The sequence below is a fragment of the Lissotriton vulgaris genome, chromosome 3_1 (genome assembly GCF_964263255.1).
Source record: "Lissotriton vulgaris chromosome 3_1, aLisVul1.2, whole genome shotgun sequence".
Lineage (NCBI taxonomy): Eukaryota > Metazoa > Chordata > Amphibia > Caudata > Salamandridae > Lissotriton > Lissotriton vulgaris.
This window is the reverse complement of record NC_141689.1, coordinates 571,524,108-571,540,204: the sequence shown is the minus strand read 5'-3', so window position 1 is coordinate 571,540,204 and position 16,097 is coordinate 571,524,108. Positions and strand designations below refer to the sequence as shown.

Genomic DNA, 16,097 nt, shown 5'->3' with positions numbered 1-16,097 from the left:
GTACGGCATGCATACTAAGTAGGAAAAGTTTAAAAAGTTTTCTAGGCATAGTATTTTGCACTGGAAGGGAACCCTTCTAGTACAAAACCTATGCTAGACTCAAGCACACACCCTTGCAGTATGGTGCAAAGGTGTGTGCATGGTGCTCGGCAACAAAATTCTGTGCCAGCATTCAGGAGAAGGGAGGAGAGAGACATATCTCTGTAGACATGCGCTCTCCTGCTCTCTCCTTCTCAAGCAACAATTTTGGCTGCTGCACTGCATTACAAGAGAATTTAGTAAATTGGCTCTTAGGGTGCCCATAGAGGATTATGAATATTTAATTATGGATGCTGTCTGCCTAAAGTGGGAGCATGCCACAGTTCCTTTTGATGTTTTGCATAATATACACAGGACTGTAAGCTTGCAAGGAGATGGTATGACTCTACAGGATTCCAGCCTCATGGCTGGTCTAAACTCTGGACCATTTCCAACACGAGCGAAACCCGTGTCAGACGTTCCTCTATTAGAGGTAGACATGGAAGATGTACCAGTCCACAAGCAGAGACATCACTTTTTGGAAAGGCTTTTGCTTGTCACTCTCTGAAGTGCAATGGAAATAAGTGTACACAAATAATGTGCCTTAGAGTTAGTCAGAAAAGATATAGTTGAGCAGACAATAATGGCACTTAAACAATGTCTACCACCAACTAATGTCAAACCTGATTGAAAAAAACTGCCCCATCCCCAGGTGTTTATTCAAAGCTTACAAGACAGCTCCTGAACTGAAAGCTGGCTGCACAAAATTAGCATAAATCTTTAGATATGAGTATAGGTAGGGTTGACAAAGTATTTCATCTTGCTGTGGTTCATAAAATGAATACCATTAAATGAGCTACTATACTACTGAATATATATGCGTAAAACATAGTTACGTTTGTTAACTATGATGAATTAATGATCCACTTTTTGTGATCGGTAACAGTAGAACTCCAATGCTTTGATTCAAGTGGAAACTAGGTCAGAAATATGGATACTCAAGAATGGTCGATCACAGTCATTTTTGCCAGCTGAGCCAATTTACTCTAAGATCATAGCACTGGGCAAGCTCAGCATGTGACATACCACAAAGAGAAGAGAGACCTTCCTTTTCAAATAAAGAGCATTCATTTGGGTAGTGCTTGAACCCTCCAGCTTGTGCTTTGTGAGCATGGTACCAGAACATCGTGGGGTATATTTACAAGCCTGATTGCGTCGCTCTTGCACGACACGCAATGTGGTGCAAGAGCAACGCAAATTAAAAATGAGATTCATGTAGCCAGGCAAGGCTACTTTGTGTGGCCCTGAGTGGCTTCATACATCTCAAGTAATGCAGCACAGCATGCATATCTGTGTTGCATTACTCTGCACTAGGAAAATGTTTCCATGGGCGCTGTATGGGTCTTCCCACACAACATTCATGGATTTTAACACATTCCCTGATTTGCCAAAACTGGTATACCTGGGAATGCGCCACAAATCTACACCTCCGCAGGTTCGTTTTTTCCTCTCTCTATGTGTGCTGCATGCTGCAGAACAAAAAGAAAGAGGATACTGCCTCAGGTGATTGTTTTTGTGCAGGAAGGTGCCCCTTCCTGAACAAAAGCTACTCTCCTCAGAAAGCAGGCCCCCTTGCACCATGGTGCAAGGGTCCTCTATTGGTGCTAGCCAGCCAAAAGTGTACCAACACAAGGGAAAAGGCAGGAATGTACCGCATTCTTTTAACTACAGTACATTCCTGCCATTTACCTATCACACAGTGCAGCTCATTACTTGGCCATAAAAAACGTTTTTAAATATTGTGCTACAAAACTACAGGAGCAAAAATCACGACAACAAAATTATTGACAAGGTAAGAATTATGTAAGTATAGGTTTAGTATATTTAGCTTGACTTATAGGTACCTTAATGTTGTCATGGTATGCATATAAATTATATACTTACCGTGACAATATTCTGTTTGTTAAGATTTTTGCTACATTATTCTTGTATGATGATTTTCATTCTTCTCGTACATTCAAATTTTTAGTGAGATAAGTGATTGCTTCTCAGTAGACCCATACAAACAATGCTGATGAAAATGAAAGCACACGCAAATGCATCTCAGCTTGTTAAAGAAAGCTGCAAGCCGCAGTCCTGCTTCACTATGCAAACCCCAACTGGAGGTAAGTGATGAAGATAGAGCAACAGGAGCTTACCAGACACATCCAAGGAGATGGTTTCCTGAGTATCTTCAATGCCATACATGACCTCGCAGCGGTAAACGCCGGCATCACTTGCCCGTAGCTTGACCATGGTGAGCGAGGCATCGCCAATATCCTCAGGGTGGCTGGGCACCGACACGCGGCCTCTGTAGATGGGACCAATCTTGATGCCTCCACTTTGTGACACTAAGACAGTCATTTCCCTCACATCCTTTAGGTCTTTATCCATCTCAATCTTAGACCATTTTATTCGAAGGAATTCTTTTGTCCTGTTTTCCGATGGGGCCAGCGTGGGCATTGTGGAGAAATAACAAGGAAGCGTTACTCTGCCAGATAACGACCCTCGCACTGGGGGGCTTTTCTCCACCTTGACTGAAAAAAGCAGAACAAAGCATTTTTATTCATCTTATCATTTGCATCAGTAGACTATAGATGTCTTAAAATTAGATATGCCAGTTAGAGTACATAGCAGCAGAGATACATTAAACACAAACATGCCCAACTAAAGCAGATGCCTTAAGTGCCTCTGAATCACTAAGTAAAACCGGGGGTGTAACAGAGTCCCCATGGTGCGGGGTGGCCCCTAGGGTTCCTTGTTTTGGACGGAGCCCCCTCACCCTCTAAGCCTTGCCATTTCATGACTTGTAGAGTGTGTGCCAGGCATGCAATGACATGGAATTAAAAAAATAGTTAAATGCTTGGAAAAGCCACTCTGCTTTACCGAGAGGACCCTGACCGTTCCGGGTGCCCCCATTGAGCCCATTCTGCAGGGGGACGCCATCATTTTGCTTTACGCCACTGAGTAAAACAACAAGTGCACAGGACACTCTGTAAATGTGAAGGCCCCAGTTCCATCACACTGACTGCATTTGTATAGAGTATCTTGCTCCTGACAAAAATTTATAGGGTGTGCTATACTTTTCATGCAGTGGCTTTCTGATGCAAACTTGTAAATCTATCGCCCCATCACACTTCATCCTTATTCTTAAAGAAAATGAATCCATGGAAGCCAGTGTGAGCTGGATGCTTGGCTGTGTACACCAGATGAATAAACTCCTTCCTGATTCCTCTCACACATTCTTTTAAATTGCTTCCTTTCTTTTCCAAGGGCATGGCAGCGGGTTGGAACATCTCTCAATACCTAAGAATACAAGGCTTCTGGGCCCTCCCGCGACCAGCGGAATCCATGGGGACCTAGTCAAGCATGTGCGTCCCTTAGCACTATTCCATATAATGCTTCCTCAGCTAGCCCCCACAGGGGAAATGTCACCTAAGCTTTCTCCAGCTTGACCATGATTCTGAGAATGGGGATCATGGTTCAGCTATGGCCGTTCTTTCTTGGTGGATAAACACCGAATCGTGACTCAGGCGTGTTAACGTGTATACATGTGGCACCATTTTACACAATATAGAACTCATGGCGCTCTGCTCAGTGTGAAAGTTAAGTGCAAATTGCTTTCAAAACAGGCAGGGAGCAGCTCTGAGTGAAACTATCAACGGATTGTCAGTGCCACCAATGGCATGCCAGGAACCAGACACTCTCAGCCAAGGTCGTCACCAAGGTCTGATCAAGCCAGCTGTATAAACACAGTTGGGAGCGAACCCAAGTTAATGAGCAAGGGTCAAGGGTTTTGTAATTGCTGTTACAAGGGCTGCCATCCTGTCATGTCAAGCCTTGAGAAGTGGCTGAAGGCTACTGCTTCCCACGAGTGGGCTACCACATACTTTACTGCCAGCCCTCCCACTCATCATTCATGAGACATCATGAAACGATATAGTCACAGCAGGATAATATTTTTTATCACAGTTACCTAAATTATGTGGAAAGATGTATTGACAAAAGAGAATTTATGGAAAGGTGATTAATGTGCAATGCATGGCCAATGAGAAAATATTTGTAACCAATGCATTATCCTTGCACACTCAAGGACAGCCTAGTATTCTCCATGTATATAATTCAAATTATGAAGGGCACTCCGAGAAGTTCTACAAAACTATTTTTTATTCGAAGACATTTAACATCTAGATAATGCCAACGCGTTTTAAATATATATATATGTATGTGTAGATAGACAGACAGATAGATAGATAGATAGATAGATAGATAGATAGATAGATAGATAGATAGATAGATAGATAGATAGATAGATAGATAGATAGATAGATAGATAGATACATACATACGTACGTACGTACATACATACATACATAGAGTGATATAGATATAGATATATCCAATACAGAAGTGACTCAAAACAGATGGATTTGCCAAAGATCAAAAATATATTTCCACTTTGACTCGGCTTTTGCCTTCATCAAGAAGTACAAGATCATTTGCTCAGTGGCTGCACAGCTAACACTTAGTGACTCATTGTATCCTTTTTGTATCTGGATTGTTGCCCTGGCTGGCTGTTGTTTTCTTGTGAGCCTAAATCTTCAAGTGGCGGTTGCTAGTGGGTAGTTATAGTTAGAAACACATTTCTACAGGAAAAACATTTTTTGTTTTCTTAATACCTTTGTCACCATTTGACAAATCTTCACAAAACTTTGCAAACAAAAGTCTGATCCACTTCGGATGCTTCCTGAAAAGTTTTGGGGTGATCCATGAAGCGGGAGTAGAGAAAAAAGCTTTTTTCCTATTCAATTTTCCATAGAAAATTAGACACAGCTACAGCCAAAACGGCTGAACAGAATTACACTAAATGTGGCAGAAACTTAGATCTTGGTCCAGAAGGCATTCTTTTGTGATTTGGTGTAAATTAGTTCAGTCGTTTTTGAGAAATTATGGTTCTAAAAATGTAGAATTAACACTCTTTGGACGATCCATTCAGCTGGCAGATCTCTAGATAAGATCTGATTGGCTGCAACCTCCGAAAAAAGATGTGGTGTCAACCATCTTAGTACTCAGGACTCATTCTCCAGTTTTTTTTAAACATTTGAGAGGCAGGGTAGAGATATCCTGCTCCCCTAGAACGGACTGCATATTGGGCCCTAGAATGATTCCCCTTGGTCTGAAAATTGTAATTTTTTTAATTGGATCCAATGAAGGATCCATGGATCAGTACCACTAATAAAAAAAAATATGGCAGTCTACCAGGAGGAGAGGTGGTTCAGAAATATGTTTGGGGGAGGGGATCCTTTTAGAGGACCCAGGGATCCCATCACTAGGGCGGTTTGTTTAAAATTAGCGGAATGGGCTGTGTGGCCCTTCGTCCCCGAGCCTCCATGAGAAACCAGGAACACCATTCCACAGGGCCATATTTAAAATTAAGGGTAGTGGCACATGTGGTTACCCTCCTCAAGACTCTTTTAGGTGTCACTAGCAAATTCAACAGAAGGGGATGCACAAACTATAACTCGTACCCTAAAGTAAGTGTAACTCAGGCCTTCACTGTGCACTACATCTTCTGACACCATTTATAACCCCTTCAAAATCTGAAATGACATCATTGACGACACCACTGTGCAAGGCGGGGCACAAGTGATAGTTACCTTGGGTACGAGTTATAGTTACTTGTGATAACTATAAATGGTGAACTTCTGTGGTTTTGTAAAACAGTATGTTTTAACTAACATTTCTACCTAACTATAACAACCCTTTAACCTTTGTTTATTTTAGTGTTTTCCTACGTTTTTTGCTTTTGCTTTTCATTGCCCCCACCTGCACCCTTTGTGTTACTTCCTCTAGTGGCATACCACTTGTTGCCTGTGCCGGTGTGTTTTCCTCCACCCACTTTCCCTTGTTGCTTCCAGTTCAACCCTTCTGTTGCTTCTCCAAACATGCTTCCAAAACGAAAAGAATGCTTTTTGTGTTTTTTTTCTTTTATTTACTCGTCCAATTTGGATCAGTAAATAAAAAGAAACAAACTCGCTTGCATCAATTTGTAGGCACATGCATGTGTGGTGAGTCATCCCACAAAATGATGTGGGCAGCCGCGTCATAGACTACTTTTATTTGTCTTTAGTTATGCAGAACAGGTTCAGGGATGCTGTACATCCTCACAAAAACATTGGCAAAGCCAGTAGGTCATAAAAGCGAGATCTAGTGGCTTTGCCAATGTTTGTTAATATTCCTTGTTAAGATGACTGTTAGATAAGTACATTGGATAGCAACAAAACAAAAAACATTTTTAGCCAATCTTTAATAATTTTACTGGCAAGGCAACATTAATATTGCAGTGTAGGATGTTACAATACTTCATTATACACAGGAAGACCTACTTGATTTTAATGTTCATTGAGCATTTGTCTATGCTGTCCCTGTCAGCAGGTGCTCAATTCTTTGCATCTTATCAGCAAAATCATAGAACCCTTCACTACTTCATAAATCTGAAAAGATCCCATTTCTCTATATTACCCACTGTAATTGTCTATACCCAAATACATTCAGTGTAGGACGTGTTCCTGCTGTAAGAGAGGTATAGACCACTGTCCCCATTTGTCTACAGCATAATTGGGCATATTTACAAGCCCTCGCCACCACCAGAGCATCACTTTTTTTGACGCTCCGGTGGCGTAGCGCATTCCCGGTATTTAGAAGATGGTGTTAAACCACCTAACATGGTTTAACCCCACCTTGTATATATGCCCCTTTCCGCCACAGTCCACTGTGGCAAAGGGGCGTGCAATGGGTGTTTCTGTGGGCGTTCCACCGCAACATCCATTGTTATTTGACGCTGCCCCAGATATACAAGGCTGGGGCAGCACCAAAATCTAAGGCCAGGGAATACCATGTCTTAGAATGGCGGTACAAGGAGAAATATTAATTTCTCCTCGTATTTTGCTCTTTCTATGTGTGCTTCATTCAGCAGCACATATAAAAAGAGCAGATCCCCAATATTGATTGTTTATGTGCAGGAAGGTGTCCTTTCCTGCACAGAAGCACTTGCTCCCGCAGTGCCGGAACCCTTTCAACATTGAGGCAGGGTGCTTGCTTTGGCCCTAGGTTTCTTTTTTAGTACCAGCGTTGGGGGAAACACAGGGGTGTGAAGACGACGCATCCCTGCATTTAAAAATGTTGGAGTGCGGCGTTGCCAAATTTGGAGTAACTACTAACTCCAAATTTTTTGGTTAAAAATGCCCAGTTACAAGGTTACTGATTGCTACCAACTCATATGCTCCCGGTATGCTCCTTACCATTCCAATTTTCGTCCTAAACTTGGGAAGCCCTGCCAGTGTTAGTATCATACTTTTCATAGTATTCACATGTCTCAATACCGAGCTGACATAATAGAGTGACTCTAAAGTGTAAAGGCTTGCTGCGTGAGATGAGGCTTGCATGTTTTCAGACGCTGTGGCGAATTATATGTGAGCTTCTGCACTTCGACATTAAACAATGTTTCTAAATTCGTGATCCTAGACAAATTCTAATTAAAACGAAAGCAACATCACTCCAGGCTGCTATGGCGAAGCGTTTGCTCGAGTGCAATTACTACATTTTCTAGTGCAAACTCTAGTTTATAAACTGCTGAAAGATAACACGTCATCGAGTCTAACTTTTCAGTGGCAGCTCGTGGAGCAAAATCCCCCTAATTCTTTAATCAAGTAGTGGGTGTCACATGTCAACAGCCATCCCAGGAAAGCAGTGACCAGCAGCGTCAAATTAGCACCAGATTGGAGTTGGTAATTTGGTTAATTGCTTGTCGTTTTCTTGCTGTGGCATCAACTAAAGAGGCAATTATTCCAGTTTTGCAGTTTACACACAGACCGAAGTCTAGGTCCCAAACCTCTGCCAGTTATGGATAATGTGTGTCAGAGCTTCATATTATTTTGATTCGATTATGCCTATGTCTGATCCATTCCACAGAGATACTTCTTTTAAACGAAAAAGCTTTACTTGTTTGGAACTTCATCCACTGAGTCCATGGCAGGTGATCATCCGCAGTATAAGAATATCTTTCTTTGAATATTTTTTTGTGTATAACCACGGCACCTGGAATTATGCAATTGTGCGGTAACGGCTCTACATAATAAATGATATGCAGCATTTGCTACTTAATCCGTCATCTGCCCATTATCTGTAGATTTAAACAAAAAAGAAATTCTGGCGGTAACGGTTCCAAAGTTATTATAAACATAGCAACAATTGTTGCCGCACTGTGGAACGACTGGTCACCTTTCTGTTGTGTATTGCTAGATTTGGGTATTAAACTGGCACTTATGGGGTGCAACCTATGCCCAGTCAGTGTTAACAAGTTTATAAATTACCAAATAATTAAGTAACGCTATCAACCGAATGTGCCACATGACATTGCATCATTTCCCTCTTCTTACTGCATAATTTAGTTAACCCTGCCATATAATTTGTCCCTCCCCTGCTGCATAAATCCATTGGCCCTGCGTATAATGTCATTAGAAGAACCAGACGCTTTATTGGAGTGAGAGAGAGGTGGTTCTTGTGGTATCTTTTGAGACAGACAAAGCACCTCTGAATAGGCTATATTTAAAATGTATTTTAAATTATGCAGCCCACAGCCGGATAGAGTCTTGAGTAGTGAATTGGCACATTGTCATAATCTGGTCTGAAGTACAGAAGATGATCTTGGGAAATTTCCACAAAGTATAAACTAGTGTTCCCAAGAAAAGTCTAATCTTCAACGACATAGAAGGTTATTTGTAACAACAATAATAAACGGCCTAGCCTGAAACTGCATACCAAAGTATTATGGGTTCAAAAAGTCTCTTTAGCGAGGTCCCAGTCTTCTAGCAGAGCTATTGTCAGTACTGGTGTCTGTGGTTTTTGCTCAGTCGGATATTTGTTGTTATAATTCATTGACGGATGATCAGAGATTTTTAATTGCTTTTTTGCTGAACATATTTTCCAGGATGTTTATGAATTATACCCCTTGCGCTTGCATATGCACGTTATTGCAGGAGTAAAGGCCAGCTGTTTTGCTGGAGCTAAAGATGGTAATGTGAAAAGTATAAAAGTACTTGACCCAGAGAAAGAGTAGCCCCTTTTCCTGATCTCTGTACCATTTCGAGAAACCTAAGGGTGACCTTCGAATAATATATGGACACTTTCTATATTCTTTTCTCTATTTGCAGACCCTCCTAGCAGGAATGCAGATTTTACCCTGAGCATCCATTTGGATAGTCCACGGGAAGCTTGGTTGAATGGGTTATTTCTCTTTTCCCCAAAGACAAAATATGTTTTCATCTAAATGGCATCACTATGGTTTTGACAACTCCTCAGGTGACTTCAGAAGGGTTATTAAGTCATTTTACTGTTTCCATAAGCCGGAGTCTTCAAAGAAGGGATTTCTGTGGGACACAGATCAATAAACAGGACTCCAGTCTTAAAAGGCCAGTGGGACCACTCGTCTTAGATGTTACAATCCATGCAGTCCATCACATCTTGGCAAATAATGGTAAACAAGTCGGTAATGTTTCATCAAGAGATTCCGTTGCCCATAAAACATAACATATTACCAGTAATTCTGCAGCCCGTTGATGTCTTTTTAATTCTGTAGTGCATGCACCAATGGAATAGTACCATCATTTGAATCTGTATCCAATCCACTTTCCTGACCTCTGAACCTATCATTCACCATTTTCTCAACTACTTTAAGTTTGTAAAATATTTAGCCTTCCATCTGCTTCCAATTCCAGCCTGCCCTAACAACAGCCACATTGAATGTAATTAATTCTAATAGCATAATTGGAAGGTGGGGGCCTGGCGTGATCTGCCCTATCAAATATCAGAAAACTGTGTTCCAGTTTCTGTTCAGTTAAATCCACCAAGTGACACTAATCACAATATATTATTCTGCATTTAGTCATATAGTAGCCACAAATTATGTGCATTCCTTATTTAGGGCTGCAAAATATAGTAGATTAGAGGAACTATTCCATGTGCATTAAAAAAGTTGCAATATGTGAGTCATTTGTTTTGTGTTTCTAATGTCTATGTCAGTTCAAAGCTTGAGCTGAGCCACGGAGTGAGGTACACATTTCAGGACAGCCAGAAATGTAAGTATATTGGTTTATGTATAAGGGCATTAGAAAATATGGCAGACTGTATTTGGCCATCTGACGCTGTACTTGTCATTTAATAGAGGTCTCTGTGTACGAGTCTGATCACGGCCATTTGTAGCTGTACCAAGGTATATAAGGGTGTATCTGATTATATGGGATTGTTCCTGGCCTGTTCTGGCTGCTCCTAGATAAGGCGCTGCAGCAGGCCGTGAGAGGTTGGTCTTTGTTTAATCTGAACATACCTGAGGACATGAGAATGTACCAGGGCATTCAAGACAGGATGAATGGATGTGACTTTGTATGTGTCTATTTTGAGATAGTAGCCGATACGTGAAGGCTGTACTCTATGGCGAGGTTGCAAAATAGGTGTATTGTAGATTGAAAATTAGTTGCTGAGAAGCAACATTGGCTAAATAGGAAAGATATGGATCATTGAAACAAAAGTTGTGACATCTCACACTATGTGTTAATTATCACCACTCTCAACAATGTATTTCACAAATACTGCCAGTGTGTGACCGACTGGGTTTTGGGTGGCTGTGACTTCACAAAGCCATCAGGGATTCCTCCGTCTTGAGTGAAAGCATTAAGAGAATCCAGAAGAATGCATAGGGACTGAAGCCCTGTGCAACACACAGTGTATCTTGGATTTGGAATGCTTGACAGATGATACTTGAACATTAGTCTCTCCAATAGAGATAGAAGATCCACCCTTTGGGTGTCAACTGGGTTCCCTGTACATTTTGAATCTATACTGATGTATAAAAGTGCACATTGGAGAAGTAGGCAATGAGTTGCAGTGGAGATGCTGACTCAGAGGAAAGAAGTTTATGAACTTTAAGAAAGGGCATTTTGACCCCCTGGGGTCTTTCTTCCTCCTGCACCACTTGATCAGTTCTATGCATTGAGGGATCACTGTATCAACACATAGAATGATAGTAAAAGATGAAGACAATGAGAAAACAGCTGCTCTTGGAAATAATGGTCACTCTTCCCCACCACAATAATGGTGGTGTAAGATGGTTGGCCAAATGTGGGGTTAACCCCTTAAGTGCTGCGTCGGGGCGTTGGCCGACGGCAGCACTACCTCCCCAGTGCTGCGCAAGTCCATTGGACGTTCATTCAGCACTAGTTCGAATGGACAGCGTAGCACTGGGGAGGGAATTGTGCCGCAGCTAAGGTGTTAAGGGAGACGCAAACTCAAAACTAGTTAAAACCATGACGAACAGCGATGTCTTGAACTCACTAAATACAGGAGCAAGGAACATGCAATGGGTACTATGATGTGGAATATCTGATATGTAGAAATATGAAAAATTAATATTACGTGAATATGAGGAATTTGTGATTGCAGCTTGTGAAAATTAATTAGGTCACTTCCCAGCTTTCTTTCATCAACCTGGACAATGAGGTGAAATATTCGACTGAGGGAGGGAGCTCTAGTGGAAAAATGTTGGTCTGTTAGAGTGACTAGTCTAGATAATCTACAGATGTGTCAGTGTGCAGTATATATTTCATTGTGACCTTATAAATGTGTTACAAAAAAACATTGTTCTGTAACAAAAGAGGTTGCAAAAACATGGGCAGCTATTTCTGTGTCGGAATAAGGGGAGTGTCCTGCAGAGGGTGGATAAGAAGGGTGGAAGCATCAATATATTTTTTTTTGTTGGGGGTAAGGTGAGGGTGTTGCTTAGGTTGATTTGGGAGGGTGGCAAAATGGGACAAATGTTTGATGGAATGCGGGCCTGGGAGGGCTGGTACTGCTGAGCTTGGGTCGAAAGCTTGGCAGAACACCTGTTATTTTTATACTTTCACATGGAATGGTGGGGAGAGGGTACCACAGGGGAGTGTGGTGAATGGTAGCACCACAGCTACTTCAAAAGGGGACTAGGAGGAAGAAGCGAGGTGGGGCCATGTTGTGCATGTGCCCTCTTCTCCCACTGGTTTGTCTACCTCTGTACTCTGGATATGAGCAGGGAAGAGAATTCTATAACATACCATTGAAGATGAAAAGGTGTTCTTAGTGTAGTAATAGTAATACTGTTCACCAAGGAGCCAAGTGAAATCATAGACAATTCAGTGTTTGCTCTTGTTGATTTACATGATGTCATGGAGACCATTGGTGGAGAAAAAAACAGTGTTTTAACAGATTTCCATCTACCACTACATATAATCCGGATTTTTTATAAGTAAAAACTACCCATACAGAAGAAACAGAGAACAACACATTATCAATACTTATCAATAATCAGCTTCACAAATATTATCATAAAATACACAATTATACTAAAAACAAATTAGCTCCGTGCACACATTAATCTTAAAGCAGTTTTGAAGGTGTGAATGTAACACATACTTACCTATTTGTTGTGCATTGGTTACCACGAAGAGGAATAGGAACCAGATGATATGGTGTAAGTGTCTTAACATTTTGACCTGGGGACAAAGAAGACATATTATTGACGTTGGTGGCGTCCACAAAAGCAAACTATAGTAATTAATCACAAGTGATGGTGTAGGTTCTTTGCAATGTGCACGATTTATGTGACAGCCTGTGCAGTCAGTTCAACATTTTCTGGAACGGCAGAATATGGTTTATAATGTAAAAGTAGTTCAAGCATCAAAGCAATTCTATATTGTAAATAATGTCCATTCATAATGTGTACCTGACTGTATCTGCTCACCATAGCACCGCACTTCTTTCAACATATAGAAAGGAGATTACAATTTGGCATCTCTTGTCAAGATAAACAAAATTGACTGTGCTTCAAGGTACCACATAAGTTTACACAGTGATGATAAAAAGGCCAAATTCGGAAAGCAAGTCTCTTTGTGGGGCTTCTGATGTCAAAGAAGGTAGTTTTTCAAGGTCAGTGGCTGAGGGGTCATGATATTTCAAAATCTGGGGCCTTTTGTTGTGAAACATGTCTGCCCTTTTGAGTTTCTTGAATTAGAATAAGTGATCATGTTCAGGTCATGGTTGACTGACTATTTCTCATTTCAGAAGAGCACGTCTAATTTCATGACAAAATCAGTAAGATTAGATATGGTACTGATTTCAAACTTGATTTTTAATTTACCCATTCTAGTGCTACTATGATGTCCTTGCAGGATAGAGATATGTTTTCCTTCTGTCCCAAGTCATGCCGTTTGGCAGACATATCAGGCTCTCCGAAAGACATTTGCCCTGACAATGATAGGATCGCAGCTCATGAGTGGCAAAGGTTGGAGGGTGGAGGTCACAGTATTTTCTAAGATGGGGATGATGAAGAGTCTGTAGATCATGTAAAGAGAAATAAAGGTAGCATTTATAGTGTCCACGGTGTGTCACTCAGAACAGAGGCCGACATAAGCAAATAATATTTATATGATAACATTTTGCCCTACAATGTGCTATTCCCACAGAGCAGGACAGTGGTTGCATTAGGGAGAGAAGTGGATGTTCCCATGTTTTAAGGACCTGTATTAGAACCACAGTTTCTGACACTGCACATGTCCACAATAGAATGCAGAGGTCATGGTGCAATTTCCTTAAATCTAATGGACGCAAATGGGATCGCCTCAGCTCTATTACAGTAATGCATTTACACTACTGGAGACCTGCACCATCTTTATTTAAAAAATTATTTTGATATAAATTATGTTTTCATTATGTGTACAAAGGAAAATTCTTCCATTGCTACAACTAGATTGTTGAGTAACGTGTCTTACATTTTTAACGTTGTTTAAACTATTACATTGCTCTGCCTCTCACATTCCCTAAATACAAGCAATAGAAAATACTATTAATTCAACGACTAGCCAATAGAATCCTTTTAGGACTTGCCACAGGGGCCCCGGTTCTAGACCATTTGAAACAGCTACATTGGTTATCTTTACAGGAAATGGTTACATTGAAAAGTCTGTGCATTTGTCACAGTGTCATATATGGTGGTAGTCATGAATTTTCAAACAGCACCATCCTCATATAAGCCCCCATGTGAATTATATCCACCGCCCAGAGTTTCTGGCTATTCCTAAAATCAATAAAACTAGATATGGGGCAGGGCCTTCTCATTTGCAGCACCAAACAAGCATTGGAAATGCAATAGGTCTCGCACCATTAGAGTTAGTGCTTTTAGAATTGTTTATGGTTTTTTTTGTAAATGTTTAGCATTTTTGTTTCCTGTAGCCAATGCGAAAGTATTACAAATAAAAAAAGCCATAAACATTTCTAAAAGCTCTAACTGAAATGGTCTGAGAACTATTGCACTGTGTGAGGGTGAGGGTGAGTGAGGGTGAGGGTGAGTGAGGGTGAGGGTGAGTGAGGGTGAGTGAGGGTGAGGGGTTGAGGGTGAGTGAGAGTGAGGGTGAGTGAGAGTGAGGGTGAGTGAGGGTGAGTGAGGGTGAGTGAGGGTGAGTGAGGGTGAGTGAGGGTGAGGGGTTGAGGTTGAGGGTGAGGGGTTGAGGTTGAGGGTGAGGTGTTGAGGGTGAGTGAGGGTGAGGGTGAGTGAGGGTGAGGGTGAGTGAAGTGTTGAGGGTGAGTGAGGGTGAGGGTGGGTGAGGGGTTTTGGGTGAGTGAGGGTGAGGGGGAGTAGTTGAGGCTGAGTGAGAGTGAGGGTGAGTGAGGGGTTGAGGGTGAGGGGTTGAGGGTGAGTGAGTGAGGGTGAGGGGTTGAGAGTGAGTGAGGGTGAGGGTGAGTGAGGGTGAGGGGTTGAGGGTGAGTGAGGATGAGTGAGAGTGAGGGTGAGTGAGGGGTTGAGGGTGAGGGGTTGAGGGTGAGTGAGGGTTTGAGGGTGAGGGGTTGAGGGTGAGTGAGGGTGAGGGTGAGGGGTTGAGGGGGAGGGGTCGAGGGGGAGGGGTTGAGGGTGAGTGAGGGTGAGTGAGTGAGGGTGAGGGGTTGAGGGTGAGTGAGTGAGGGTGAGGGGTTGAGGGTGAGTGAGTGGGGGTGAGGGGTTGAGGGTGAGTGAGTGGGGGTGAGGGGTTGAGGGTGAGTGAGGTTGAGGGTGGTTGAGTGAGGATGAGTGAGAGTGAGGGTGAGTGAGGGGTTGAGGGTGAGGGGTTGAGGGTGAGTGAGTGAGGGTGAGGGGTTGAGGGTGAGTGAGGGTGAGGGTGAGTGAGGGTGAGTGAGGGTGAGGGGTTGAGGGTGAGTGAGGATGAGAGAGTGAGGGTGGGTGAGGGGTTGAGGGTGAGGGGTTGAGGGTGAGTGAGGGTGAGGGGTTGAGGGTGAGTGAGTGAGGGTGAGGGGTTGAGGGTGAGTGAGTGAGGGGTTGAGGGTGAGTGAGGGTGAGTGAGGATGAGTGAGAGTGAGGGTGAGTGAGGGGTTGAGGGTGAGGGGTTGAGGGTGAGGGGTTGAGGGTGAGTGAGGGTGAGGGTGAGTGAGGGTGAGTGAGGGTGAGGGGTTGAGGGTGAGTGAGAGTGAGGGTGAGTGAGGGTGAGTGAGGGTGAGTGAGAGTGAGGGTGAGTGAGGGTGAGTGAGGGTGAGTGAGGGTGAGGGGTTGAGGTTGAGGGTGAGGGGTTGAGGTTGAGGGTGAGGTGTTGAGGGTGAGTGAGGGTGAGGGTGAGTGAGGGTGAGGGTGAGTGAGGTGTTGAGGGTGAGTGAGGATGAGGGTGAGTGAGGGTGAGGGGTTTTGGGTGAGTGAGGGTGAGGGGGAGTAGTTGAGGCTGAGTGAGGGTGAGTGAGAGTGAGGGTGAGTGAGGGGTTGAGGGTGAGGGGTTGAGGGTGAGTGAGTGAGGGTGAGGGGTTGAGGGTGAGGGTGAGTGAGGGTGAGAGGTTGAGGGTGAGTAAGGATGAGTGAGAGTGAGGGTGAGTGAGGGGTTGAGGGTGAGGGGTTGAGGGTGAGTGAGGGTTTGAGGGTGAGGGGTTGAGGGTGAGTGAGGGTGAGGGTTTGAGGGGGAGGGGTCGAGGGGGAGGGGTTG

General features: G+C 42.9%; 1 protein-coding gene across 1 annotated transcript in view; it reads right to left on the bottom strand.

Annotated features, from left to right (window-relative positions):
• Window positions 1-16,097, bottom strand: part of VCAN (versican) — a 165,686-nt gene that overhangs the window by 125,265 nt on the left and 24,324 nt on the right. Inside the window, exons 2-3 of the mRNA XM_086960854.1 lie at window positions 12,560-12,635; window positions 2,217-2,594 (exon numbers count right to left, since the gene is read on the bottom strand). Of these exons, the coding sequence (XP_086816980.1) occupies window positions 2,217-2,594; window positions 12,560-12,629 (448 nt within the window). The 5' untranslated portion in view covers window positions 12,630-12,635. The remainder of the gene's footprint in view (window positions 1-2,216; window positions 2,595-12,559; window positions 12,636-16,097) is intronic.